The sequence below is a fragment of the Brachyistius frenatus genome, unplaced genomic scaffold, assembly GCF_029030835.1.
Source record: "Brachyistius frenatus isolate BFR_SWC_R1_liver_20210118 unplaced genomic scaffold, ASM2903083v1 Contig_5, whole genome shotgun sequence".
Taxonomy (NCBI): Eukaryota; Metazoa; Chordata; class Actinopteri; family Embiotocidae; genus Brachyistius; species Brachyistius frenatus.
The window spans coordinates 9,042,246-9,070,058 of record NW_027210604.1 but is presented as its reverse complement, the minus strand read 5'-3'; the positions used below and the strand labels follow the sequence as shown (position 1 = coordinate 9,070,058).

The following is a 27,813-nucleotide window of genomic DNA, read 5'->3' as shown; positions in this document are numbered from 1 at the left end:
AGAATTTTTCGCTAAGCAGCATTTATAGACACATACTCTGTTATTTTTATTTAACAGAGTAAAAAAAATATGAAATATAAAAATGCGCAATATATACACAATAAAACAATATACAATCATGTGTGTAAATTAATAAAAAATAAAATAAGTGGGAAAATAACACCCAACTGCATACTGGAATTACATAGGCTACAAGATGACCCACCTCTGGCTCCCTCTCACCAGAAGGATGTCTTAAATCTCGTCCTAAATCTTGGGTTAACAGGTTGATTTTGAACGTCTTTTCAAGCCTAAAAATATCGTGTCGGTTACGTCAGGCCCGCTTTGACGTTTCTGTGTCTGTATCCGTGTTGGCCGGCTGGGGGCAGTGTCGGGCCCGTGACGCACGTACTGAGCTTCAAACGCCGAAGACGAAGAAGAAACATCGAGTCTCTTGACAGAAAATGGCCGACGTGAAATGCGGCTTTAAAACCCTCCGGCTCCCTGCACATTTTTAAGGTGTCCCACATTTTGACTATGCTCCGTCGCATTCGGTAATTAAGCATAATGTTTAAAAAGGCAAAAAGAGCGAACTTTCGACGGAGGAATGAGTCCGACGAGGATGAGCGTGAGGAGAGTCCGCTGCCGGCGCCGACATCGTTTGGGCCTATCGTGGAAATCCCGTTCATGGAGTCTTCCAACAACACCGTCACCGGAGCGCCGAGCAGCGCGGACAACTACCACAGCAACGGCTTTCTGGCGAACAGTTTAAGAGCTGTCAAGAAAGAAAAGAAAGTCAAAGAGCCAGTACCTTTGCCAGGGCCGACGAAAGCCAGTCTGCTGAGTTTCGACGATGAAGAAGGTAAGACGCTGGCTAAACCAATGCTAAGTTAGCCAGCCACTTAGCCGAAGAAAACGTATTGTCCTCAGCGAGGGTTAGAGTATTAGAGTATTTGTTGTTGTTTTTTTCTGCTCAGGACAGGAGGATATTATTCACGCTTATGTATGTTTGCAAAGCCCCACTGTAGGTAAATAGACGCCCCCCCCCCCTCCCTCCCCCAGGCCCGGGATATCGTTCCCGTGAGCGCCAACTCGACTCAAACCTGTGCGCGGTCAACCAAACTCACCGTCGACTCTTTCTCTCACGACATGTTTGTAAACAGAAGGACCCGAGGTGTTCAGAGTGAAGAAGTCCAATCACAGCAAGAAGATCGTCAAACAGCTGAAGAAAGAATACAAGGAGGATTTGGAGAAGTCCGGGTGTGTCAAACAAGAAATCAAATCAGGTACGTTAAAATGTAGGCGACACATAACACCTCATCTCCGAGAGGCTTTGTCTCACAAAAATATCTATTTATTTATTTATTTATTTTTTTGGGGGGGGAGGGGGAGGTTGGAGACATTCTGCATGTTGCTGTGACATTACACACTCGTCCACAGAAGCTTGTCCTGCCCAGTTCTTACCACTGAATGATTGAAGCAGCAGACGAGAAATCAGACGTCAATTGAATACTTAATATCCTGAAATTTGGCCCACTTGAATGGCCCTTAAGAAGCCACAGTGCTAGTATAGTTAGGAAACAATATAATTAATACAGTGGTATCGGGTGCATGGCTGCCTATCTGCTTTGCACCATGCAAATGTCTCTCTTTCTGCATCCCGTTATTTGCCCAGATGGTCTACCCCAGCCAGCGGTTGCCATAAAAGAGGAAGTTATCAGCCGAGCGGGCAGTGAACACGGGGAGGAAGAAATGGAGGTGGACAGTGCTGATGAACATGACGAAGAGGCAAGAAGTCAAGGCGGTCAGGCACACGGTGCACTGTCCAGGAACAACAACACCGGAGCGACGTTCAACACACTTTCTTCCCTTGGAAGCTTGAGACCAGGTAATTTTACAACGGAAATGCTTGTTCCGACTACGAGGAGCAGTTTCGTGTTTGCGTGTCTTCAAACCTGAAGGATTTGGTGCTTTGTCTCTGCACGACTTTACGAACACCGAGATGAAGACTTGTTTCTCTTTATCCCAGGGGAGATCCCTGATGCAGCGTTCATCCACGCTGCCAGAAAGCGCAGACAGCTGGCTCGAGAGCTGGGAGGTGAAGCCCCTCTGGTAGAGACGGAGGCTCCCAAGAAACGCCTGGCACAAGAAGACCAAGATGCCAGCGACGACGAAGACGAGGAGGAGAAGAGGATCCGCTTCAGCGGAGTCAAGGCCAAAAGCCAGAGACAGAAGATAGCAGAAGAGATAGGTACTGTTCTAAAATGATGCTCTGAATGTTCAGTGATTCTATCCCACTGTTCCCAAATGGTTGTCTCTGAGACATGACCATCCCTCCTCACATGTGTACAGGTATCGAGGGTAGTGACGATGAGGCACTGGATGCAGGTCAGGATGAAGAAGTGAGCCGTTGGGAGCAGGAGCAGATCAGGAAAGGAATCAGCATACCCCAGGTAAGATGGACTGAAAATATTCAGACTCTTGACAACATTGATTACGTTTGTTTTCTTCCAACTTTCTAATTGTTTCATCCTTTGTATTATTTTTAGAAGAAGCTGTGATTTAATTGTGCCACTGATTATTTCAATTATTATAATCTGAAACATTTAGTCAATTAAAATTGTGCCGGTTGACAGAATGCCAAACATTTACAGGTTTCCTGCTTTTCTCTTATTTAATATTATTGTACGTTAAGTCGCTTTTGAGTTTGGATTGGTGATCTGACACTCCAGCAATTTGAAAATGTCACTTTCAGTTATGTAAAGTTGTGATGGGCAATTTTCACAGTTTCTTTAATTTAGTCAATTAAAAGGTTAATCTAATACATTGATAATAGATTAATTACATCAATAACCATTATTGTAATATCTTGGATGTCCTGTGTTGATAACAGTGTTATTAGTTGTAAAAGCGTTAAGTGTTTCCCTTGTTTCCCCCCTCACTCCCCCCCCCCCTTTTTTTTTAGGTCCAAAGCAGCCAGCCGGAGGACAACATAGTCTACTACCAGAGCAGCTATGAGAGCCAGCCCTATGGTTCCTCCTACAGCATGCCTTTCACCTACAGCACTGTGACCCCACAGACTGGCAAGCCAACTGGCCGTGCCGACAATGGTTCTGTTCACTACGGGGCCCCTATTAGTGATCTAACCCCGGTATCCATTGATCTGGTAAAGAAACGCCTGCAGGATAGGTAGGTGCAGTGGAAGACAGAAGCAACGTCTAATTTCAGTCTTCAGCTCAGCTGCTGCCATCTCTGTGTGCTGTGGTCGTGAAGACCCAGCAAAGCTACCCACAGATCTCAGGGCCAGACAGGCCAACATGATGTCTCTGTGGGGGCACTCTAAGGCTATTTTTTTTTTCCTGCTTACACTATGTCAGTAATAAAAATTAGACGAGCTGTGTTTGCCTTCAGTCCCATCTAAGTCATCCCTACTGTCTCTCCCTGTATGTTACGTGTCTACAGGCTCGCCCAAATGCATGCAGGCCACAACGCAAATGCCAGGCACTACAAACAGATCAAAGAAGACCTGGCTGCTTCCGAGAGTGCCATACAGCAGCTGGAGGGTTCATCCAATGACAATGCAGATCAATATAAATTCTTGCAAGAGATGCGAGGGTATGTTGGAGACTTGCTTGAGTGTTTCAGTGAAAAGGTAAGATAGAATTTATCTGCGGTCTGATTAGCTGTTTGCTGTTTTGTGTCTGTGATCTCTGGCCACTTAATGTGAATTTGAAAGGGATGCAGTCAAAATATGTTCTGTATTGTGAGACATTATTTGTCAAAATATGTTTAGATTTATTAGTTGATTATTATTATTATTATTATTATTATAGAGACTGCACTATTGTTGTTAAGGCTTGTCCACTGTACCTACAAGCCAATATGAGTGCAAATTAGTCACTTGTATGCACTATGTATTTCACAGTAGCTTCACAACTACTGTCATCAGAGTTAGAAATATGGCATTGATCTGTTATCCCAGCATACTTTTGGAAGTGTTTTTTGCACTACAGCTACATTTTACTACAATAAGGTAACAGTTACGGGAGATGAATTGCTCTGAGAGAACTCCATAGAGTGGCTTAGCCAACCATATATGCAAGGCGTCTTTAACAGATAGGATGAGTCCAGTTTGGTCAAATATGCTGACATTATGACTCTGACGCAAACTTTATTTTTGTACACTTACGCTCGAATACTAAATGCGTCTCTCAACAGAATAACTTTATTTGCAGCAGCAGAGCAGCAACTTCATGGAGCGAAGAGAGAACTGGCCTGCCAGCTGCCAACATGTGTTTCCTCAGCTAAACTAATCAGTGCACACAACATTGTCAGCATGACTTAGTCCTTTAAAAAAAGAAAAAGTAGACATGACTGGAACTGTATAATATCAGTGTTGAGTGAAAACCTGTAACCGCCGTGGAGTCACTGTATAAGGTGTTTAACATGGCTTTTAACTGGATTTGTCAGTATTTTTAGAGTAAACTGTTTGCTGAACGCAAGTCCACATGTTCATGAAAATATGACGTTCTAGAGACACCCGAGTTTTCACCCGACACCAGTGATATTTGGGTTCCAGTGTTATTTTGTCCATCATGCTCCTTTTATCCCTCCAGCCAGACACCCCTGTGACTCGGAGTCCCACTTTTGTTGGGTCAGCGGTCACAGAAGGCATCATATCTTTCAGGTACCTGCTGTCCTGGAGCTGGAGGCTGCCATGCACCAGTTACTAAGGCAACGGGCCTCACGACTTGTCCAGAGAAGACAGGATGATATTAAAGATGAATCGTCGGAGTTTGCAAGCCTTTCAAGTCAGTCCATCTTGAAGGTTTTTATGATTTATTTGAACGGCCTCGTTAGTTCTATGTATGTATGTGAGCGAGTGAGCGAGCGAGCGTGCGTGCGTCTGTCTGTGTGCGTGTGTGTGTGCGTGTGTGTGTGTGTGTGGTGCACATTCTTGTATCATATAACCCCATTACGTTTCCCTCATGAGTATGATTAAGGTTAAGTGTGATTTTGTGTGAGTGAGCATGTACGTTAATGGGAAATGTTTTACTGGAGGAGCTGTTTAAGCTTCTCTTTGACAGCTGAGTCTCACAGTCAGCTGGATGGTTGTAACTCGGCTCAAGCTATGAGTCACTAAGTAAAGATGACAAAAATGATCTGTTAGTGACCTGTCATCTATCACGTTCACTGTAACATGTCTGAAGTTGCGGCCTGGTAAGTGCCTAGAAAATGAATGATATCAAAATTATTTGTCACATATATGTGTATTACTGTTGTTATCTGATAGTTGATAGGCAGACAGCCTTTTTTTAAATATCAAGTCAATATTGGTCTCAACCTCGCTAATGACATTTCTTTCTTTTTTTTTTAACAGTTTTAGATTATTCTAAATTAGAGTCCACTTGTTGTTTTTGTGTGAGATGCTGTGTTCCCAGAATAAAAATGAAGTTATGGGTTGGCTTTACCTTTCATTTCTGTCTCTTACATGGCTCCTGTCTCTTGCAGGTAAAGCTGTCATGGCTCCGAATCTAGACTCATTTGGTCGAGACCGCGCAGCGTACCAAGAGCACAGTCGTCAGAGGAGGATAGCTGAAAGAGAAGCACGACGGTGTGTAGCTCACTTGTTCTTCGGTCAATATGTTTTTGCCAAGCTGGTAACGGACTGTCACATGTTCTTGTTCTTAATTTTGCTGCCTTTGTGTTTGTGGGCGGATGCAGAACACGGCGGCGGCAAGCGCGAGAGCAGAATGGAAAGAGGGCTGAGCATAACGAAGGCCTGTCGTCTGATGATGAGGAAACTTCTACCGACATCACCAGCTTCAACATGGAGAGAGGTAAATCCTGAAATTGCGGCAACAGTGACACCGTCAATCATAATGAGGATCACGTCTGTTGATTAGATGTGAATTAACGCGGACATCAGACATTCTGCAACTCGTGGCTAACTGAAGCCTTTTGTCCCGTTCAGATCGTATCATGAAGGACAGTAAGAAAGTATTTGAGGACGTGGTGGAGGACTTTCATTCTCTGGACTGCATCAAATCCCATTTTGAAGTGTGGCGGAGAGACTACGCTGAGTGCTACAGAGATGCTTACATAGGCCTGTGTCTGCCCAAGCTCTTTAACCCTTTAGTCCGTCTGCAGCTCATTACATGGAGCCCTCTCGAGGTAGTGCCCGTGTGTTTTTAACGGAACATATTCTTGTGTGAAAGGACACTGGACGCTGAATTCTGAAATCGATTTTGTCTTCTTTTTTTGTTTTCACTCTGCAGCCGCAGTGTGCAAACTTTGAGTACATGCTGTGGTTTGAGTCGCTGCTGTTTTACGGCTTCGAGGAGCACAGCACGTTGCAGAGAGGAGATGGAGATATCAGCCTGCTGCCTGCTATCGTGGAAAAGGTCATCCTCTCCAAACTGACAGGTGGATAAAGACCCACACAGTAGCACCCAGCGTGCTCAGACAGATTTCCTTTGTCCGGTATAGAGTAAGTCATGTTGGAGTTTTCATGCGTTGTTTTATTTGTGTATATGACAGTGTTGGCGGAGCAGGTGTGGGACCCGCTGTCAAGCAGTCAGACGGCCAGACTGGTGGGCTTCACGCACAGACTAATGAAAGGTTATCCCACCGTGCTGCACGGGGAAAACCGCTACACACAGGTGCCGTCCACTCTCTCACTACCTTCTTACACATTAAGTAATGTCTCTGCAAAATACTTTGGCTTTCATGTCCGCTATGGTAAAACTATTGTCATCCTCTTCAATTCCTCTCTCAGGAACTGTTGAAAACAATTGTCTTACGGACCAGACGGACTCTGGATGAAGACGTCTTCCTTCCTCTTTACCCCAAAAAGTATGTTGGACAATTTTTTTTAAAATTTGAAATCCAGTTCCTTGAATATATACGAGAAGCACCTGGTAACTGAAAGATTTCTTTTGTTGTTGCTTTTGTTCAGTGTGTTGGAGAACAAGAATAGCGGTCCTTACTTATTCTACCAGAGGCAGTTCTGGTCCTGTGTAAAGGTATGTTGTGGATTTCGCCTGGCCTGCATGAGGCCGCTTGACTTCTATAATATTACTGAGCCGTGCTGGATGCTTACCATCTATGACTGTATGTGTCCTTTCATATCATTTGTACAGTAACCGATCATAGCAACATTTACAGCTACAGCAGCTGACAGAATGACTTGGACAATAACATGAATGCCGTTGTGCACTACTTGAGTACATGTTTAACTCCTGTCCCTTCTGTGCGTAGCTGTTGGGCAACATCCTGCAGTGGGAAGGTGTCCTATCCACTTCCTGTCTGAAGGACCTGGCTTTGGACAGTACTCTCAACAGACACATCCTCTCTGCGCTGCAGACCACAGACACAGCTGAAGACAATGTTCAGAAGTGCCAGAAGGTAGGACATGCACACAGTTGTTTTTTTGTTGTTTTTATTCTCTCTCTAATGATGGACAATATCAATCATATATTATTAGTTTGAGTAACTTAGTTTATACATTCAATGAAAGAAAAAACTGAGCTTGTAGTTTCTACTGGATCTGGCAGTTTTATGAGAGGTGTTTTGTAATAAAAGGCACGTCAGTGTGATTGGCTTCTCTCCTCTTCCTTGCGCCTTTTCAAACGTGCCAGTCTTAACCTGACACACACACACACACACACACACACACACACACACACACACACACACACACCCTCTTAATTGGTCAACTTTTACCACTCGCGACTCATTGAACAGGGGGACACCGCCAGTGTTTAAATGTTCGTACCCTTTTCAGGTGGCGGACTGTTTGCCGGCACACTGGTTCTCTGGACTGAAGGGCCAGCAGACGTTGCCTCAGTTGGAGCCATTCTGCCGCTACCTCACCCACCTGGCCAACTCAATTCATCGCAGTAGCTTGAGCGGGTCCGATGTGGAGCGGCGCACTTCCAAGTAAGGAGCTCTCTGCATACCCAGCTTTAGATGGTTTGTTGGGGAACTTGAATGTATTTATAGCTCCATCTGCAGGAATATTAGAGATGGTGCATTGAGAATCACTGCACGGTCAGCATTATTTTATCAAATTAACTCACTGCAATTTAGCGACTAAGATTAATTCCCTTGATCAGTGCTTTTGCACGATGTTGTGATGTGAGGGGTTTTGTGTCTTCTTTTCCTAATATATCCCATATCTTCCAACAGGGACCAGGTCAAAGAGGTTGTGAAGATGTTGGGCCATATGAACGCCCTGGACCACATCATCACTGTGGCAGCAGAGCACGGCATTAAAGACATCAAACCACTTTTAGAAGCCAAATCATAGAGGAGGAAAAGACAGGGTCAACTTTTGTGGTATTCAGCACATTTGAAACCTTTGGATCACCAAGAAGGATTCATTGAGAGTGCATCAGCGGACTTGAAATGAAACCTGGACACCTGGACTGAAAGTAGAAGATGAACAGACGGTGTTGTAAATATTGTGAATATTGTATAGAAAGGTGTGTTTATACACCTTTATTCAGATAGTGCAGTGTAGACACAGGACATGTGGGGACAGAGTGCAGGGCAATGACATGCAGCAAAGGTCCAGCCAGTTGGGAATCGAACCGGGAACTCGCTGCTGACGTCATTTGCACCTCAGCCACACGGCAATCAGGTCGCCCATGCTGACAGTATTTAAAATTGTAATTTTATAATTTTGTTGACTCTGACTGCGTTTTGGGAAACGTCTGATTTCTAAACTGAAACTGCATTCACCACGGCCATCTGTAAAAACTGCCTGACCACCTTCACCTCTCTCACGGATGCTTCTTGTCCATATGTGCTAAAAGGTAAAAATTGCACACAGGCAATGACTGTCAACCAACTTGTCTCCCAACAGTCTTGTGAGGCAACTGATGTGATGTTTTTTGATCCCTGCTTCATCCTGTAGCGCTCTTCTGTCACCTTCAACATGACCTTGCAGAATCTGAGCACTTCAGTTTTAGTAGTTCCCCCCACTCCCCCTATGAATAAAGTATAAAATGGAATGATTACAGTCTTGTTGCAATTAAGTGCATTACATTTTTATACATGACCATAAAAGGGCCAATTCAAAGTTTACAAAAGATTTAAACACTTATTACGTTTTTGTTTACCTATCGATAAATTAAAAAAACAAACAACCTGCCATCACTTATTTCAGCAGACATGGTTTCATTTTGATTAGAAACTAAGCTTTATTGGAGCATCTGTCATTTTTTTTTTTTTTTTTGCCTTCTCCAAAATTGTCCATGGCCGGTTTCAGTAATCTTGGCGAAGCTGTTAATTTGAATTCATACTCATTAATGTGTAGTTATTGGTATCAGCCAGCTGTCACATGTGGCAGCTGATCACCGGTCCAGTTACAGCCTAATAGCTGTTGCACAACTGTAGTAGTAATGAGCGGGCGGGGCTGCTTGTTTGCCTCTGTATCCCCTCCTCCATCTGAACGCGCAAAACAGAGCAACCCAAACCTTTAAATTCCTCCTTATTACCTTCAAAGGGACATACGCGTCCTGACCGCCGGTGTGTCGAAACAGATTTGTCTTTGGAACTTACGAACTCTTAATTCCTGGCCTTCTGCGGGAGTTTGTATCTGGGATCTCTTCCTTAACGGCTGACCCTGGGTTTGACGAGGTAAAGTATTACGTTACAAGTTCATATTTTTTTTCTACGTGGCCGTATGCACGACTGCATGATAAAGCAAGCTCCGCTGTATCCTTAGACCAGGCTAGACGCGTTATAGGTACGTCACCTTTGGCTTTTCAGTAATTGATGGATTTGCGTGCGTAAAGCCGAGTGGGTTCGTGAATGCACTCGTGCCGTGGACAGCACATGCTCGTGTTGCTCGGACCCCATTTTATTTGCTCCATGTGCGGCTGTTTCCTGCAGCGTGCCCGCATACACACAGATCCGAGGAAACGACCGGTGGTATTACATAATATAAACGTGCATCAGTGTTCAACGTTAAAGTTGCTTCAGCATTCAGGAGACATTTAAGATCATGGTTGCAGACTTTTGTGATCTTCATGATAGTGGTCCACACTGGATTTGACTGATGGGAAATGCAGATAATCTGTCCAATTAGGGCTGGTGATACTCGTGAGATTTGCTGTAGGGATGCAGTTGTCCTTGATTTAAAACTGGTCTGAACCAGGATTGGGGAGTTTTGCGCCCAGGTGTGTGTGTGTGTGTGTGTGTGTGTGTGTGGGGGGGGGGGGGGGGGGGGGATCTGCTTTGGAGTGATAGCAGCAAGTGGTCAGTGAGCAGACACTGTTGTACTAAAAAAAAAAGCTTTAAATCAAGTGGTGGAAAGAAGTACTCTTACAGTAAAGTCATGACAAAAAAAACAAAAAAATGAATTTAAGAAAATACAATCAGCCTAAGTTGTTTAGTTAGTTTAACATTTTAATTGCTGATATTTTGAAGGTAAACCGCTCATAAAGTAGAGAATTTGTGTTGTGAACATGCAGAGCAAGAGTACTACATTGACGTTTACAGAGCTTCACTGTATAGTAACAACTGATTAACATGAACAGTGTAAAACATCAGTTATATGAAATCTGTTAAAGACAGAGTGAGTAAAAAGAGGTGACCTTTTAGATCTTGAGCTCAGCTCCCGTCAGTCTAACTTTAGCCAGTCTGGAAGTGGGTCAGTAGTGAGCATGTAGCTGACTGCGGGGTCGTATGTATCCAATACTAACTCGGAGGATGTGTGTGCGGAAGCTTTCCAGGTTCACTGCGATTCTGGAGTTGGCATTATGTTTCCTTTTTTTTACCGCATCTCCAGCCTTCATCGTTGCCTGTGCAACACAGCATAAACTCCTATTTTCTCTCGACAGTGTGTAGCTTTTGTTTGAAATGAAAGTGAGGTTTTTTTGGACTCTGACTTGTCGAAGCGGTGTACGAAATGCAAGCAACTGCAGCTGCCTGCACACTGCAGTGTAATGATCAGGGCTTAATTATGGTGTCGAGTAATAGAAACTCAAGCCCACATGGAGTATTCATGCTCACGGAAGTGATTAGTGGCAATGGAAACAGATTCTGAGAACAAACTTTGTATTCAACGGGTAGTCATGCCCTTCATCAGTTTTTTTCATCATCACACCCACCTACACTTTGCTTTTATAAACTAATATCCAAGTAATACCTCCTGTGCTGGTCATGTCCTAATTTACAATATAGACATATCACAAAACATGGAGCACTAAAATATATTATGTTTACAATGGCAAAAGTGTAAATATTCTCTCAGGGGAATGAGGTACAGAAGTAAAACTATCAAAAACTTCTTCTTTTTTTGATGATTTGGATCTGTTTCAAAATGTGATGGGTTCTTCCTTGGCCCATGCTACACCCTTCCACCAAGTTTCATGAAAATTGAGCCACTTGATTTCCCGTTGTCCTGCTGACAAACAAACAAATCAAAAGCATAGCCTCTTTTGCAGAAATTGAAATACATATTTTAAAAGTGTTATCATTCATGTTTTTCAGTCTCTCGCACGTTTGCCTAAGAAACAAAGAACCTTCAATGTTTAAGAATCATTGTTTTATCCTTATGTAAAGAACAGCATGGGCTGGTTCCTGACCCACAACTTCATCTGTAGTAGAACTGAATGGAGGTCAATCTTTTGTTTCTTAAAATATATGATTATTTTTCTGTCCCATGTCAGGGAAAAGGAGAGTATGATTGTTATCTGTCCAGTCACGTGCAGGACACTTTGCCTGTCATGTTTCCTTTTTCACAGATTCTAGATTTTCTTCATTTAAGAAGCATTAGGTCGTGAAGCGTTTGTTGTGTTGTTTCAATTGGATTACTCATATCTTGTTATTTTTTTGTCCGTGTAGGTGATGCAGCCTATGACTTTGCCTGTTCCTGACAGACAGACTGACTGACTGATTGATTTACTTATAGACATTGTTCAAATCCACATATATGGGGCGCGCTTGAAACCGTTGCCATCGTTGTCAGTCAGACAGCAACAAAACCCTTTGTTTACATGTGCCACTGCAGAGCAAAAAATAAAAGCTGTATCAGTTATGTTTCCGGTGATGTCTTGGTGTCATCTTAATTAGATAAGTAATCAGATGGTAAGGGTAATTATGCCTTTAATACAGCCGTGTCTGCCTATCAGAGTTGGGTGGGACGGATGGGATGGAAACAGATGGGAGATGTCAACAAGCAGCTGCCATCTATCCACTGTTACATGCCGTTCTCTTGCTTTAGAGAGCCTACATGCTACAAGTATTCACTCAGTTAGCTGGGCACCCACAGTGAATGTATGCTTGTGAGTAGCTACTCACGGTACAGTGTATGTGCGCTTGGATATACTGTTCCACTTACAGATCTAGACTTGATTGTGTGGTCACATTTTTAATTTAACCGAGTATCATTCCATAGTTGTGAAAACATTTTTTTTTTTTTTTACATAATTGTTGAAATTAGCTTCCCATAACCTTTTTTATTTGTTAGTATGGTAAAAAGAAATCATATTAATCAGTCACACTTTATTTGTATGGCACCTTACATACACGTCAGTGCAATTTAAAGTTGACAGTGTTGACAGTGGCAACAAAAGCAGATGTTTGTCTTAATTCCCCCATGTTGTGGAGTGATTGAGAGGAGAACTGACCCAAATTGACCTTCTGAAACATATTGCTATAAATATACCATTCATTTGTTTTCCAAAAGATCATCAAATTACTTCCATTTAAATCCAGTATTTTGAAAATGATTGTTTCAGCCGCTACATAGCCTTCCCAAATGTCAAACAGTGTTATATTCAAAGTGTGCTTTCATTGGTTCTGAGGGATCACACCCCCTTTCCTGTGCAGCAGCTCTTTCCCACTGATGGGCATTGCCTCTACTTTTGTGACATCTCATCTACTGCACTCTCTGCCAAGTCGTTTTTAAACTGACAGAAAGTCGAACGTGTGCTTTCACAGAGATAAGAAAGGAACATGCTTTTTAACGCCTGCATTTAAAAGGTTTTTGTAACTTTAATCGCTACACATATGAACCTTTGATACTAATTCTAGTGCTACTGGTGTACAGATTTTATGGCAGTGACTTCATATAAAGTATGCATAAACTGTATGAATGTTTCCACTTGCAGGTGACAACAAACGAAAGTTTGTGTAGGTGCAGCCACTTCTTAACGTACATGTCAGATAAAAAAGAAAAATAGTTGCTGCTCTTGTAGATAAACTGGGTTACAGTGACTGTTTGCATGCGTGCAGCTGCAGCAGGGTGATTATAAAACAGTCTACAAACATTCGGAGTTATGACTAAAAAATGCATTTATCAAGATTTGAATGGCTGTCTATCTACGGCTACATTTTGACCATGCTTGCGCGTGCGTGTGTGGAGTGTGTGCTGCTTGGAATAGCCAAGCCATGTGATTCTTCCAGGTTCTATTTCAGAACGCTGACCGTCAAAACGCTCCGCAGTCTTCACTGCAGCTCAAAGAATAGTTGACAAATACGCTGTTTAACCCTCTGTCTGTTGTCGCTTTTTCAAACTCCGCGTAGATCAACAGCTGAAGTGTCTCTGTAGCTAGTTTGAAGTAAGTACTCCGTGTTCTGTCTTGATTTCTGTCAATGCAGAAGCAGGTTATTGCTGTTTTGGCTTGATGTGCAGCAGGTGGATTTCAGTATATTTGCAGTTCCAGAGGTTGTTTTGAGTTGTCAGATTTCCTTCCGTTTGAGGTGTCATTATTTGGTCTGGTCAGTTGTATTGAGAGAAAACTTCAGCAGTATTGTAACGTGTACGCCCAGGTCTGGGAAGGTCATGTGGTGCATATAAGTTACTTTTTTCTGTGTGTGTGTGTGTGTGTGTGTGTGTGTGTGTGTGTGTGTGTGTGTGTGTGTGTGTGTGTGTGTGTGTGTGTGTGTGTGCTCGCGCACTGATTTTACAGTAATGCAGGATGTGAGCTCCTGTAATAATCAGTTACTTATCAATCTTGGCAGAATAATAGATAAGCATTAGGTCTTGTTGCTGGTGATTTCATCCAGTAATTCAATGGATTATTTGTGTACCAGTTTTTTTTGTTGAAAGATTAATGAAGCATAGATATTTCTCAAAATATACACAGGCAATGGTTTTTGCTGTTACGTTTTCACTTCCTAATCATGCAGTTACATTTGCTGAATTTGTGAAATGTTCATAGTGTGTAAAGGAAGAGCTAATATATCAAATGCAGATAGTTTTTTCTTGTAGTTTGCCCTCTTTAGATTTTAATTTAGGAGGAATTTTATGTGGATGTGATCAGTTTCAAGAGGCACCTGTGCATCTAAGTTCAATGCAGGTCTCATGTCAATATGCCAAGTACTTTCCATTGTGTAACAAAACATAAAAATAAAAAAAAACTTAAAAGCATAATCATGTGAGAGAGGGCCGCAGCTAACGATAAAGAAGTTGATTATCTTCTCAGTTAACTGCCTGGTCTATACATATCAGAAAATTGTGTCCATCAGAGTCTTCCAAAGTCAAAGGTGACATCACGATACTGGATTTTTTTTTGGTCGATGCCAATGCTGATCTCAGGAATAAAAAAAAAAAACACATAGAAATATTATTAGGAGTAAAAGTAGCATAGTGAGGTAGGATATATTGCAGTTCATTGTCCACTTTGACATCAGTGCAATGAATTATTAGTCATAACTAAAAAAAAAAAAAGAAAAAAAATTCAAATAGAGCAATTTCTAATTTACCCCAAGCATCTCTTTTTCTGTATTATGTTCTATAAAAAACATTTGCATCATCAGCCTGTACGTTGAAACTGATATATCTGTGATACACAAATTGGCTGACGAAATCAGGCTCTAACCAAAACCTCCAAATATTCCTAGCACTAACACAAAAGACTAAAACATTCACGTTTGCTCGTATTTGTTTTAACCGATATTGTCAATTTACCTAACCACTCAATCAGTTGTTGCAGCTCCGATTAACAGGGATACGACCACATCAGAGGCTCCTTACACAGTGCAACAAGAGAGACAGGCACCTGTGCAATGCTTCTTGGTAACACACCATTTCTAAAGAACATCTAGTGAGCGTCACTGTCTAGTTGCAACACCATTTACGTTCCGTGTGAACAATAGTGACCTCCACAACACATCCGTAGGTGGGAGAGAATGACTTTAATGTCAAACTGACTTCTGCAGTGATATCGGTTTCATTACGGTGGTCGGTTTGCTGCAGCAAGAAACACAATTGTTTTAATTGATTGCATTGATCCAGCTTCTTAATACAGGAAAGTGTTTTTATGTACTATTTCGTTTTTTTTTTGTTAAGCTTGTGTTGTTTATTAGATCAATTAAGACCAGGTTTAAGTTCAACCACATTATAACAGCTTGTTTTCTAAGCTATCATAATGTGGCTGATTGGATGCAATACCATGGTTTTCCCAGAAGTGTATATCTAACACATTCACCATTGAATAAGATTAGACACTAAACCCACTTCCAAAACAAAACCCGAACACGATAGCGCTATATTTATTGAGGATTTTAGAACATGTATAGATCCGATATATTTTTCCATGTATGCTCCAATCGGCCAGGTTGGGAAATTGTAGCCTGAATACTTCCTGGGGAAAAAAAGATGATAAGGTTGTCACCTTAGCCTGCCCTTATTTGGAAGTTTCCATGAGGCGTAACATGACTGTTGCACTGTCCGTATGAACTCATGTCATCTGGTCGGTGGGTTCTGACAAGGTGCCATTATCTACAAAGGTGTCATGTTGTTCTGCTGCTGTATGTCACTCACTGAAGCCTGTGTTTTTGTTTTTTGTTTTTCCATAGGGCATTCCTCTGGACTTTAGCCAGACTGCCATAATTTAAGTCACTGCAGGATATTGTTTATACGCCCCCCCCTCTCCTCCCCTCCCCTTTCCATTCCTCAATCTGGCCTCCATATCTTTTTTTTTTTCTCCTTCTGAATATCAAGTATTACCTCTCAGTGGGTGAGCTCAGCACTGGGGAATGTGCATGAGATGTTGGACTGATTACTGACCAGAGAATCTCCTCAACAACCACTCAGGACAGAAGTCTTACAGCTGTGTTTAGCCTCTGGAGAGTAAAGGGACTGTTTCAAACTGTGTGGGCTGTTCATTCCTTCTCATTTTTTCAAAGCATTTTTTAAAGTGTTGTTCAGGCAGAAAGTTACACGCTACCCATTACGAACTTAGTCCAGTTGAGAGGCCCAGAATCTTCAATATAAAGTGTGACTGCACCGATGTCACACTTAAAGCCCGGATTAGTCATCACGAGTGCTACTCAGCCTGTGAAAACAGTTGTTCAATGTCCTCTGTTGCTCTCGAACAACTTTTTAACGTTTTAGAAAAATAATCCTGATGACATCATTCCGGTAATTTTGGTTTTGGCTCGAGGTTTAAACTATAAAAGAAAGCTTGCATACCTACTGGAAGTTTGGCTTTTAAAGAAGAAATTTAGGAGGCACGCACAATCTAAAGGAAGATGCTTTTGATTTCCAACATTTTTGGAGCTGGACCCACACAACAGACAAAATGTCAGGATGTCTCAGCCTCTACTCCTTCAATTCTGACCACTCTTTTTGTAAATCTGTCCCTCGTGACCCCAAACTGTTGTACAACTTGAATCCAGCAAGTTTGTCTGATTTTTGTTTTCATTATTAAAGGAAGATTCAGTTTTATATCGAAAAGAATATAGGCTCTCTATAGGCTTTGGCCCAACAGGTCTTCCACTTGCTTTCTATTAGGTTACTTCTGTTTACTTCAAGTACAGAAAATAAGGATGGATATTCTCCTCGTTTGAACTGTTTGACCACAAGCCGGGGTAAACGGCAACAGTCTTGGTGTAGTCTGTGTCTTCTGCTGTGAGTGTTGTGATTCTGTTTGTGTCGAGCCGTCTGCTCAAGGGCCTTTCCTTCTCCCCTGTGAGTTGCGTTGTGTTATGTAACATGTGTCAGCAACACATCCAGCAATAAGATGGATTATCCCTATAGGCCCCTGGTTTTTTGGCTAACAGTCACACATTGTGGATTTGAGTTGTGTTACGTAACACCCCAGGAAACCGTGTTCCACTTGTAACACATTTGTCAGGCACAAGTGAAGCCCCTCTACCCAGTAACACCAAGCCGCTGCGCAGCCAGTATTTATAGATATGATTGCAAATGTAGCCTCTCGCAGACACATGGCGTACGAATGTAGCAGTGTATCGTTCTTTCAATGGATATTTGTGTTCAAATAGTCTTGGATCTTGGCCCAAACTAATACAAAGACTGATGAAAAAATAACTTATGTTGTTCAAATTGCGTCATCTTTCAACCTCTTCGCCTCCCATCAGGGTGTGCGTGTGGCCTCTCCCCTGTGACCTCTGAACCCACGGACGACCTTCTTCCCCTCCCCTCCCTGAGGCCATGGCGCTGGAGAAGCTTCTGTACTTCGGGAAGCAGTTGCTGAGGGTGAAGGTGGTAAACTGTAACTCGGAAGACTCCCGTCTGTGTCGATGCCTCAACACCTTCGACCTAGTCGCCCTGGGTGTGGGCAGCACGTTGGGCGCCGGTGTTTACGTGCTAGCCGGTGCTGTTGCACGAGAGAATTCAGGTAAGTTAACATTACTGTAAACAATGAAAGGATGTCTCCTGAGGCAGATCTTGAAGATTTCAATCACGTAATCTCCATTGCCTCCCCCTAGGTCCTGCTATTGTGCTGTCTTTTCTGATAGCAGCGTTAGCCTCAGTGTTGGCTGGTCTATGCTATGCAGAGTTTGGCGCCCGTGTCCCCAAAACAGGCTCCGCTTATCTTTACTCCTACGTGACTGTCGGAGAGCTCTGGGCCTTCATCACCGGATGGAACCTCATCCTCTCCTACATCATTGGTAAAACATGAAGCAACTTTGCATTTCCCATTTGTTTTCATATTAAGGTGGCGAACAAGGAAATATGACTTGCGTTAACTGATCTGTCTTTGTGTCAGGTACTTCCAGTGTGGCCCGTGCATGGAGCGCCACCTTTGACGAGTTGGTTGGGAAGCGCATAGAGCTGTTCTGCAGAGAGAACATGTCTATGAATGCACCCGGTATACTGGCGGAGTATCCGGACATTTTTGCTGTTTTCATCATCTTCACTCTTACAGGTAGAATAAACCTCCGTCTGTCTGGATGTCCCTCTCTCTCTCTCTCTCTCTCTCTCTCTCTCTCTCTCTCTCTCTCTCTCTCTCTCTCTCACAGCACACTTTTAACAGTAACAGTTAACAGTAACTCATCCTAGATCTTTCAACGCTTATCAGATATTGACTCGGGATACATCGTTGATACGTTTGAGGGAATAACTTCAGCAAAAAGTCTTTCTAAGTTTTCATTGTCTTTTTTTCCTTCCTTTGTCCTCTCTGATTCAAAGGTCTGCTGACATTTGGGGTCAAAGAATCAGCGATGGTGAACAAGGTTTTTACCTGTGTCAACGTCCTAGTCCTGCTGTTCATGGTGGTCTCTGGCCTGGTCAAAGGCTCTCAAAAGAACTGGCAGATAGACCCTGAAGAGATCCTGCATGCCAACTATACAAGTAACTGCAGTTCAAAGTAAGGATGTGTTCACAAGAAGTCCAGGTTGTCCTGAAAAGTCATTTTGGTATAATTGAAACTGGATTTTAAGCTGAAATCCTCTCAACAGACAGATAATCAACAGACCTCATCAAAAACACTATTTTGCCTTTTGTTGTTTTGGACCCTTTAAATAACATATTCATGCTGTGCAGTTTATCCTTTTGCCTTATTTTTCTATAATTATTATTTTCTTCCCCTGTCCAGTCTGACAAACATTCTGCCAACCAAGGAAAGTTTAGGAGTGGGCGGCTTTATGCCGTTTGGCTTCACAGGTGTCCTGTCTGGAGCTGCTACCTGTTTCTATGCCTTTGTAGGATTTGACTGCATCGCCACCACAGGTCAGTGCTGGATGAAGCCTTAAAACACTCCATCTGTTGGTCTTGTTCTCCCCTTGTTGCACTTCTCATGTCCCTTTGACTGCCTCATGGGTATGTTTAAGGTTTGGGGTGGGGGTGGGGGAGTAACTGAATCTGGAGCTGGAACCATTTCAATCCTCGGCTTGTCCGAACATCCAGGAGTATTACATAAGAGGAGCAAGGCAGAAAGAAAAGATGCATTTTAGTGGGTTTGGCCCATTTCTGCTCTTGGCAAAAAGCCAAACACAGTGACGTAGGTGTGGAGAGTAAATCGTGATATAAGGTTTGGGAAGATGTTCCTCTGTTTTCTTCTACACTGCGTAGATCTGCACCTGTGAAAGGAAGTTCCATTTAATTGGCTCAAGGCCTCAGGGCTGTAATAAAGGGAGAGTTTACAAATTCTTTCCAGCTTTCCTGCTCTCTGGCCCAGCGGCTTCTTCCACCCCTCTTTTTCCTGAATTCTAATTGGCTAACATGAAGTTAACCCTGAAACGTACCTGTCACACACACTCGCAAGCAGCCATAAACCATCATATCACCTTTGTGCATGTGTGTGTATTTTGGCAAGAGTTAAGTTGGCATGAAGCCATTCCCCTTTCCCCCTCCACAGACATGCACATAGGGACACATACATCCACACAACTGTTGCCCCTGTCATACTAACGACCGCTTACCTGACAATAATCAGCTGCCAATCAGCAGCTGTAACCCGTCATGACATGTACATTTCAGCATCACATACCCGCCTTCATTGCAATGTGATTTCGCCACAGAACAAGCCCTGAGTGTTCGCTCAAGGACCTCTGTTGCGTAATCGCCTGCAGCTGAATAGTTGGGTGTTTCAGTCTTGTGGGTCAACAGGAGAAAATAAGTTACTTGTTCTGCACAGAATGTTTCTTCAATACGTGTGTTTACCCTGATTTTCACAGTTACTGGAATACAGCCAAAACAGCTGTACAATAACGGTGTGTGTGCAAAGGGTCATGTTTTCCTCCTAGCTGCTCACATGGCAATTGTTGAATTGTTGGGTTCCTCTGTATGATGTTGTAAAGCTCTGGTGTATGACCTTACTGTGTTCAGTGCCCTAGAATAACCTGTTGTGTTGTGATTTGGCGCTATATAAATAAAATAAAATAAAATTGAATTGAACTAACTTTCTGCGCCCCAGGTGAAGAGGTGAAGAACCCCCAGAGAGCCATTCCCATTGGCATCGTATCCTCGTTGCTCATCTGCTTTGTAGCGTACTTCGGTGTCTCTGCTGCCCTCACCCTCATGATGCCATACTACCTGCTGGACAGCAAGAGCCCACTGCCTGTAGCTTTTAAATACGTAGGCTGGGGTGGAGCCAAATATGCTGTAGCTGTAGGCTCTCTTTGTGCACTGTCTACAAGGTAAGCCCTTACACACATTACACCTGCACTCTTCTGTTGTTGTAAATCCATGTACTCCAGTTCTCTGTCGGATGAACATGCAGCCACACACACACACACACACACACATACACATGCAGATATTTCTATGAGTGTGTGTGTGAGTGTATATTTAACTTAGAAGGCACTTGATCTCTTAACTAAAAATAAAAGCACTGCTGAGAATATAATTGCACCATCAGTGTATGTTGGTGATTATGTAACACCGACTCATAAAGGCCATCACAGGTTACACTTTTATTACTATTCAGTTTTTAGTAGTTTTATAAGGCTGATATTATGTTACATTCTTTAATTTGCTTAATTTGACCATATTGTAATTTTTGTAATAATAACTATCATAGATATGTATGAATTATATGAATTTTCTATTGAAAATGTGAACATAGTATATTTAAGGTCAGGTTTAAACAGTGTACTTTTATATTAAACATGTTTCTGCATATATTATGCTAAATATTCATTATATTATCTTGTGTTATCTACAATTTGTACACTGTATGATGTCCCTTGCATATGTGAGCTGGTGTATCTGTTCATGTATGTTTCACATTCTCTTGGGTGTAAGTGCGGATACTATTTATCCTGGTCTCCCCCCACGGTTGCCTGCTGGGTGCTATGTTCCCTATGCCCCCGTGTGATCTGGGCTGTGGCTGACGATGGGCTGCTTTTCAAGTTCATGGCAGAGATCAGCCCCCACAGCAAAATCCCGCTAATTGTAACCCTCACCTCTGGCATAGGGGCAGGTGAGACACTAACACGCATGTCTTAAAAACAGCATCCACGTTCACCAGTGCCCCTTTTCATGCTGCGGGGCTGAGCTGCGCCGGGTTAAACGCTCTCTGGCCTGCCAGCTGCAGATTCTACTTTAAACGTATTTTCAAGAAACCGACCAGAAGTCAGCACTGAAGCATGAAAAGGACATCATTAAATGCCTCTAACTCGGTCTTACATGGTCACGCCTCTGTGTAGTTAGCTGCGGCGGTGAAGGTTATTATATCTTTATCATTTTTCCAACATGGGTCGGTTGCCATACTTTGTTTCCTTCTGTTAGGAAACGTAAAAAAATATCTGGTTGTGGTTTTGTAAGGAGAAATATGCCAAACTAAACTGCATGGTTAAGTAACCAAATATGTATACAATGAAACTGAGAGTAACAGCATGTGGAGCATATTTGCTACTGAAGTGGAGAAATGTTGCATGCTGATGTCAGAATAACCTTGGCCTAGCATCGTGCCCCTGTTGGGGCGCCAGTCTGGTATCTTTGTTGCATGTTCTCCCGCCCCAAATCTTGCCAACTCCTATCTTGCCAAACGTATTCGCCTCTTTTCCGCTAATTCTTCCCCTGCCCTCCCCCACTTACTGACCTCTTTCAATTCTTCCTTCCCCCCCCCTTGTCCCTCTACCCTTCACCCGCAATCCTAATCTGATGTCTTCCTCCTCTCTCTACCTCAGTCTGTTGGGGTCCATGTTCCCCCTCCCCCGTATCATCTTTGCCATGGCACGGGATGGCCTGCTCTTCTCCTTCTTGTCCCACGTCAACGAGAGGAAAGCCCCCGTAACTTCCACTATTGCTGCCGGGGTTATGTCTGGTAAGATGAAGAGGGATCATGTAAAATAGGGAGGAATAAGTAAACAAATATCTTTGTTTGAGGAGAGGGGAGAAGGGGGGTGGGAAATTAAGAGGGCTAGGGCATAGACTAGAGCGAGGCGGAAGAAGATATGAGATCATGTAATATTTGAATTAAAGAAAATCAGGAGCAATCAAAAAAAAAGGACTGCGGCCAGTTTGATTAGCTTTGAACTCAGTGAGAAATCATTTTTGGCTGCTAATTAGAGGTGCAAGAGCAGCTTCACTCAAAGAGTATTTTTCAAATCTTTTTGCAACGGTCATCTCTGCTTATATAGGGTTCTGCTTACCAGGTTCTACCAATCCTATTCCATGTATTTCTGTGCGTTGCACTACTTTATGCATATTTGATATTTCCTGTCTATCAGAAACATGTTTGTGACCTTGCTGCACACAAGGCGTTCACATCAGTGCCAGCAACTTTGTGAGTCTGCTCTGCACAGCTGTTCTTTGTGTTGAATGCTATTGCCAACATACTAACATGCTCTCATGGTGATGTTAAGCATATTACATTATCCATCGTAGTTTAGTTCATCAAATCAGAAGTGTAGCTGCAAAACGTTTGTGAAAAATCCGAGACCCATATTAAAATGATTCTAATCATTTTTGTGACGCCAGCAGAGCATCTTAGGCTCATACAAGCCTTCTCATCTTTCCATCTCTCTTTTTTCCCCCTCCCTTTCTTGCACCTTGAAGCAATCATGGCCTTCTTGTTTGACCTGAAGGACCTGGTGGATCTGATGTCAATAGGGACTCTGCTGGCCTACACATTAGTGGCTGCCTGTGTCCTGGTACTCAGGTCAGTGAGGAGATATCAGTGTGTGGAGTTGAACCCGGGACACTGTTTGAACCCCTGCACACTTTTCCATGCATGAATGTTGGCAAACCACGTTGGCACCACCAGATGAGTAATGACTGAATTAAATCTGCCTGCAGCTCACATTGGGGTTGATATTACTCATAAGCAGGTTTATTGTGTACTAGTGTTGCATTGCAGTTTTTCTTCTGTATCACTGCATCACTACTGGCAACTAGTGACTATTTTTAGTGAACACAGAGTGAAGTTGCTACGGTAAAACAGCTTAGTGTGCTGTGTTTCTTTGGTTCAGGTACCAGCCTGAGCAGCCCAGCCTGGCATATGAAATGGCCAGTACCCAGGAGGAAGCGGAGTTGAGCGACGGCATCAGTGTCCCCAGTATGGGCATCCTGCCTGGTGTGGAGGAGAGGTTCAGCTTTAAGACAATGCTGTTCCCAGACAACCCTGAGCCATCCATGTTGTCAGGCTTCACTGTCAACGTCTGTGCCTCCGTCATTGGTCGGTTATCATACGAGGAATGCTTCAAAACACTGATAAATACAATAAATACTACTAGTAAACAAAATAGAGAGATTTAAGGTGATAGTCTGAGAAAAGAGTCTTAATTCATGGATTCATTTAAGTATCTTTTTTTTGCTCCTTGAGTGTTACCGAATTACACATGAAGTGCTAAAACTCGTGCCCTTCTACAGGAGGATTGATCCTGGTGTTCTGTATACTGGCCGTGCAGGGAGGCATTGCTATATGGAATATCGTGGCCCTCAGTGTCATCTTCATGGTGTGTCTCCTCCTTGTCTTTATCATCTGGAGACAGCCTGAGAGCAAGACAAAACTCTCCTTCAAGGTGTGATTTGAGATCTTTTCAGCACTACATTTGCCCCCTTACAGTTGATGTTTGCTATGCCATAACACAAGCTGATATGTTTTCTTCTCCTGTGATCTTAGGTCCCCCTGCTACCCTTCATTCCAGTGATCAGCATGTTTGTCAATGTCTACCTAATGATGCAGCTGGACAAAGGCACTTGGGTCAGATTTTCAGTCTGGATGACGATAGGTAGTTATACTCCATTACTGTCCCCCATAACTTATCATCAGACTAACCTTCCTATTGCAGGAATTGTTCTAACCGCTCAAGCAGAAAGAGTTTTGACTTGATGTCTTTGATTTGAGTGTCTCTGGCTGAAGAAGGGTTGGCCTTTCTATTCATATACTTTACCAATGATCCTCACAGATCACTTACACACAGGTGACACAGTTTGCTTGCTTAACCTGCTTAAAATGGGCCGGCTGTTTTGTTTTGTCATCACAATGTGTTATCACAATTTCAAGCAGGAACTGTTATCTTATGAGGCATGACTTCTGTTGTACATTCAGCAAAACATCTGATGTCATGTTTGTGTGTTGGCTGCCAGAGTGAAACATGTTGTTAGAAGAAACAGACTGCACGTTTTAAAGAAAGCAAAACTCAAAACCTATTTTAGAGTGAGTAAAAGTGTCTCATTCTGCCTTTTCAGGTTTAGCGATCTACTTCTGCTACGGTATTCATCACAGCGCTGAGGGGGCTTTAGCCCGCTCGTCTCCAGACACGGAGATGAACGGCTTCAAGCGCGACCGCGATTCAGAAGCCATGTCACTAGAAAAGGAGGCCTTCCTGCACAATGGCATCGACGCCATGGAAGAGGACGACGGAGATTTGTAGGAAGCATTATAGTATGCTGTCTCCCCCGGCACCAATCTGTCCGTGAAGGAGTATTTTTGACAGTGTAACTCCCAGTGCCTCACTGGCGGGACTCCCTTTTGGGGAAAGCAATGATAACTAACTCTGACCTAGAATTCACTAAACGTCTGACTTTCCCCTTCATCTGCTGGGTAGAACACAGACAACTGATGATAATAATCATGAAAAAAACGACTTCTAAAGCTATAATTAACTTGTTTTGTAATTTTAAGGTTGTTACCCCTTTTGCTTGGCCTTGAGACTCAGGTGCTTGATATCACTTGGCTGTCTAAGGGCTCATGAAACATTTCAGTGTTTGAGGGAGGGTCAGCGATAGTGGGAGACCATATTAATTTTCATGTTGGGTTGTGGTTACTTCTTTGGAGTGTGTCTGGGTTACATTGCTGGCAGTAGGACTATGTGCAATGGCTGACATCTGTGTGTCAGAAAGTTCTGCAGTAATTTCTTTTTTCCTGTTGAAACATAACTATAAATATAATATATCTATATATATATATATATATATATATAATATATATATATATATATGTATATACATATTTCTAAAATCAGATAACACATGTCAGTATTAAATACAGGTTGGTACCAAAACCTACCAGTTCCTATGTAACTAACATTGAAATGCAGCTCTGACAGTCGCCCCCTGACAAGTTGGAGCTTGCACAATACACAATGCAACACACTTGGCTTGTCAGTGATGTAATTACCCTCGCTCACTAGCAGACATCAGTGTTCAGGCCAGGGGCTGGATGTGTAAGTGGGTCAGCAGGGAGCCATGTCTTGCAGTTTCCATGGGTCCAATTCTGAGTCTGAAGGATTGCATAGATACCATCTGAGGTCCAAAGCTTTGCCTGGTGATCTCTTGTGTTTGTGTTTTCAGTGCAGACCTACATCTTCTCAAGAAGCAATCATGAGCAGTCAAAAGTCATGAATCTGCAAATTATGATGCAGAAACTGCTGAAACAAGACATTAAACAAAATATCCTGTCGGACTGTTCATCTCTCTGAGACAAAGATTGAGAGTGAAGTGACCCGGTCTAAAGCCAAAAACAAGCATACGAATCATAATAGATATCACAATAATAATGAAATACACTCTCTTATATGGCATGAATCTGATTTCTGAATCCTGATAAATGTTGAACACCAGGTGAAGTCACCAACAGCTGCTGATTGTCAGTTAATGTCATGTAACGTTAGATGGTAGAGGATTTTCACAGTGCTGGCTACTGTGTCTTTGCATCCGTAGCTTGTAACATTTAATTTCTCATTTAAAAAGTATTATAGGCCAACTTTTTTGCCAACTGTTTTTTTCTTAAAACGTATATATAGAGGAATATATTCATCAATGTGTTTTTATTACCTATTTTTCAGTGTGTTTTCTTTTTCTTTTTTTTTCCAATTTATAAATCTGCTTTAACTTGATATTGTCAAGTTAAAACCTCAGAAGAATTTGAGCAGGTAGAATCTGGCACACTTGTACATTTATTACCATCTATTTTTTTTTGTCATTATAATATCTAATACTTGCAGCCATCTTTTTTTTCTTCTTCATGAATTTAAGATGACTGCTAATTTAGCATTGCACTCCTATAACATTGACTCAATCATTCTCAATCACTGAGACTCAAAATGGGCAGTTTTTTGTTTGTTTGTTTTTAAGTATCAAAATGGCAGAACTAGAGAGTCTATTTTTTTATTCTATACATTATTTTTCCTTGCCTACATTACCCACAATGCAACTCGAGCAGAGATCGAGAGCTGGTCACATATTATCTTACTTCACTTTTTTGTTTTTAGGTGAGTTTTTGTTTTTTTTCTGCCCCACTGATGCTGACTGGAGTGACAACACCTCAAGGCCATTTTTTAGACTATTTGCAGCTCCCGTCTGGAGGCTTTACATATATTTACATATGCATTAGTACTCCCAAACACCTGTAAACTGACTTGGTTGTGTAAAATCAATCTCATCCCACCATTTAAATCCATATCTCCTGATTGGATAAAACATATTTTTAACCCCTAAGTGCCTTCATTAGGAGAGTCCTTTATATCCAATTAGGTACATGAATAATCAAAATTGTGTACATAGGTTGTTGTGTATATTTATTGCAGTAAATTATTTGTAAATTGGAGAAAAGGCTTTTTGTTATTTTGAATTGACTCTTCTGACTTTTGCATCTGTATTTAGGTTCTTTGGCTTAAGTTTGTCTGTTTGTGTTTGAAGTTGTATTCTTTATGTTGTGTTTACATGACCAGTGCAACTGAAGCTTTGTTACCTCAGGGTTTACTAAATAGCTGCCTTCAACACCCTTGTATCATGTGGCTGACATGTATTTCTTGTAGAACAAAAAACAAAACTAGAAATCTCAGACATGCATCTCATCAAGAAAAGTGGAATAGTCTGTGACATCACAGTATCACTTCAAATTAACCATACTTGGCTGACTTTCATGTTCATGGATTGACATACCTTGCTCAATATTTACACTAAGTGCTAATTTTACTATGAGTGAGCAGTATGTGCTGTTTTGTAATTCTTTAATGAAAAATCTACTTCTAAAATACATACAATGTCCAGTATAAACACATACAAATAGATGATCCTTTGATACTGTTTTCCCTTATAAATCACATACCACAGTATGATGTTCCAAATCTGTCAGCAGTGTTGACTACCATCTGCTTCATGTTAATGCAATTTTGCTGTGATTACTTTGTCAGACTATCAGACTCCTTGTATATGCTTGTCATTTTTTCAGTTATTGTTGCTTAAAATCATCTGTCACATCAAAGCTCAGCAGTGCTTCAGTGAAGAGGAGCATCATCTTCCTTTGTTGCACCTATGCTCAAAACCTCAACTTTCTGAAGACATAATTTCATCCTCATGTCAAAAAAGTTCTTATCCATAAAAGTTCATTGTTGACCTTGAAAAACTCAAGGTCCAGTTACCAGCTTATATGAAACTTTAAACTGCATCTCGCTGCCTTTTTCAGCAGATGGAGTTTGCTCATAGAGAAAGCTCAGTTGTAAGTGATGATAACAGAGCTATATCGGAGACTACTGAAACTCCCATCTGCCCAGGAAAAGCACTGAAGCCAGTAGGTGGACCTTGAAGTAAGATTCTGGCATAATGGTCATTATATTTTCATGCTGGCTACAGATGTAATCAGCCAGCATGAAATGACTTCACTGAGTGAAGTCACATGTTTTAGCCTCTTTCTTTCATATTTCACATTGAAAGTAACCATTGAAGTTTCTTTCCTT

The 27,813-nt window shown here is 42.1% G+C and overlaps 2 protein-coding genes across 3 annotated transcripts; both read left to right on the top strand.

Annotated features, from left to right (window-relative positions):
* Positions 1 to 417: 417 nt before the first annotated feature.
* On the top strand, positions 418 to 9,065 carry paxbp1 (PAX3 and PAX7 binding protein 1). The gene is made up of 18 exons (XM_069721317.1): positions 418 to 841; positions 1,143 to 1,265; positions 1,655 to 1,867; positions 2,009 to 2,230; positions 2,332 to 2,432; positions 2,945 to 3,168; positions 3,442 to 3,631; positions 4,667 to 4,790; positions 5,491 to 5,593; positions 5,704 to 5,819; positions 5,954 to 6,153; positions 6,258 to 6,405; positions 6,520 to 6,641; positions 6,758 to 6,834; positions 6,938 to 7,004; positions 7,240 to 7,386; positions 7,766 to 7,920; positions 8,170 to 9,065. The coding sequence occupies exons 1-18, from the start codon at positions 547 to 549 to the stop codon at positions 8,288 to 8,290; spliced, it is 2,748 nt and encodes a 915-aa protein (XP_069577418.1). The 5' UTR covers positions 418 to 546; the 3' UTR covers positions 8,291 to 9,065.
* A 249-nt stretch (positions 9,066 to 9,314) lies between these two features.
* Positions 9,315 to 25,887, top strand: slc7a1a (solute carrier family 7 member 1a). 2 transcript variants are annotated; one of them, XM_069721337.1, is made up of 13 exons: positions 9,315 to 9,624; positions 17,320 to 17,579; positions 17,671 to 17,853; positions 17,952 to 18,110; positions 18,374 to 18,551; positions 18,780 to 18,913; positions 20,100 to 20,322; positions 21,817 to 21,953; positions 22,688 to 22,790; positions 23,101 to 23,306; positions 23,501 to 23,652; positions 23,754 to 23,862; positions 24,323 to 25,887. In XM_069721337.1, exons 2-13 carry the CDS (start codon positions 17,393 to 17,395, stop codon positions 24,505 to 24,507), a joined length of 1,956 nt encoding a protein of 651 aa, XP_069577438.1. In that variant the 5' UTR covers positions 9,315 to 9,624; positions 17,320 to 17,392; the 3' UTR covers positions 24,508 to 25,887. The 2 variants fall into 2 exon arrangements, with proteins under 2 accessions (XP_069577438.1, XP_069577429.1); XM_069721328.1 differs by lacking the exon at positions 9,315 to 9,624 and adding an exon at positions 13,325 to 13,553.
* Positions 25,888 to 27,813: the final 1,926 nt, after the last annotated feature.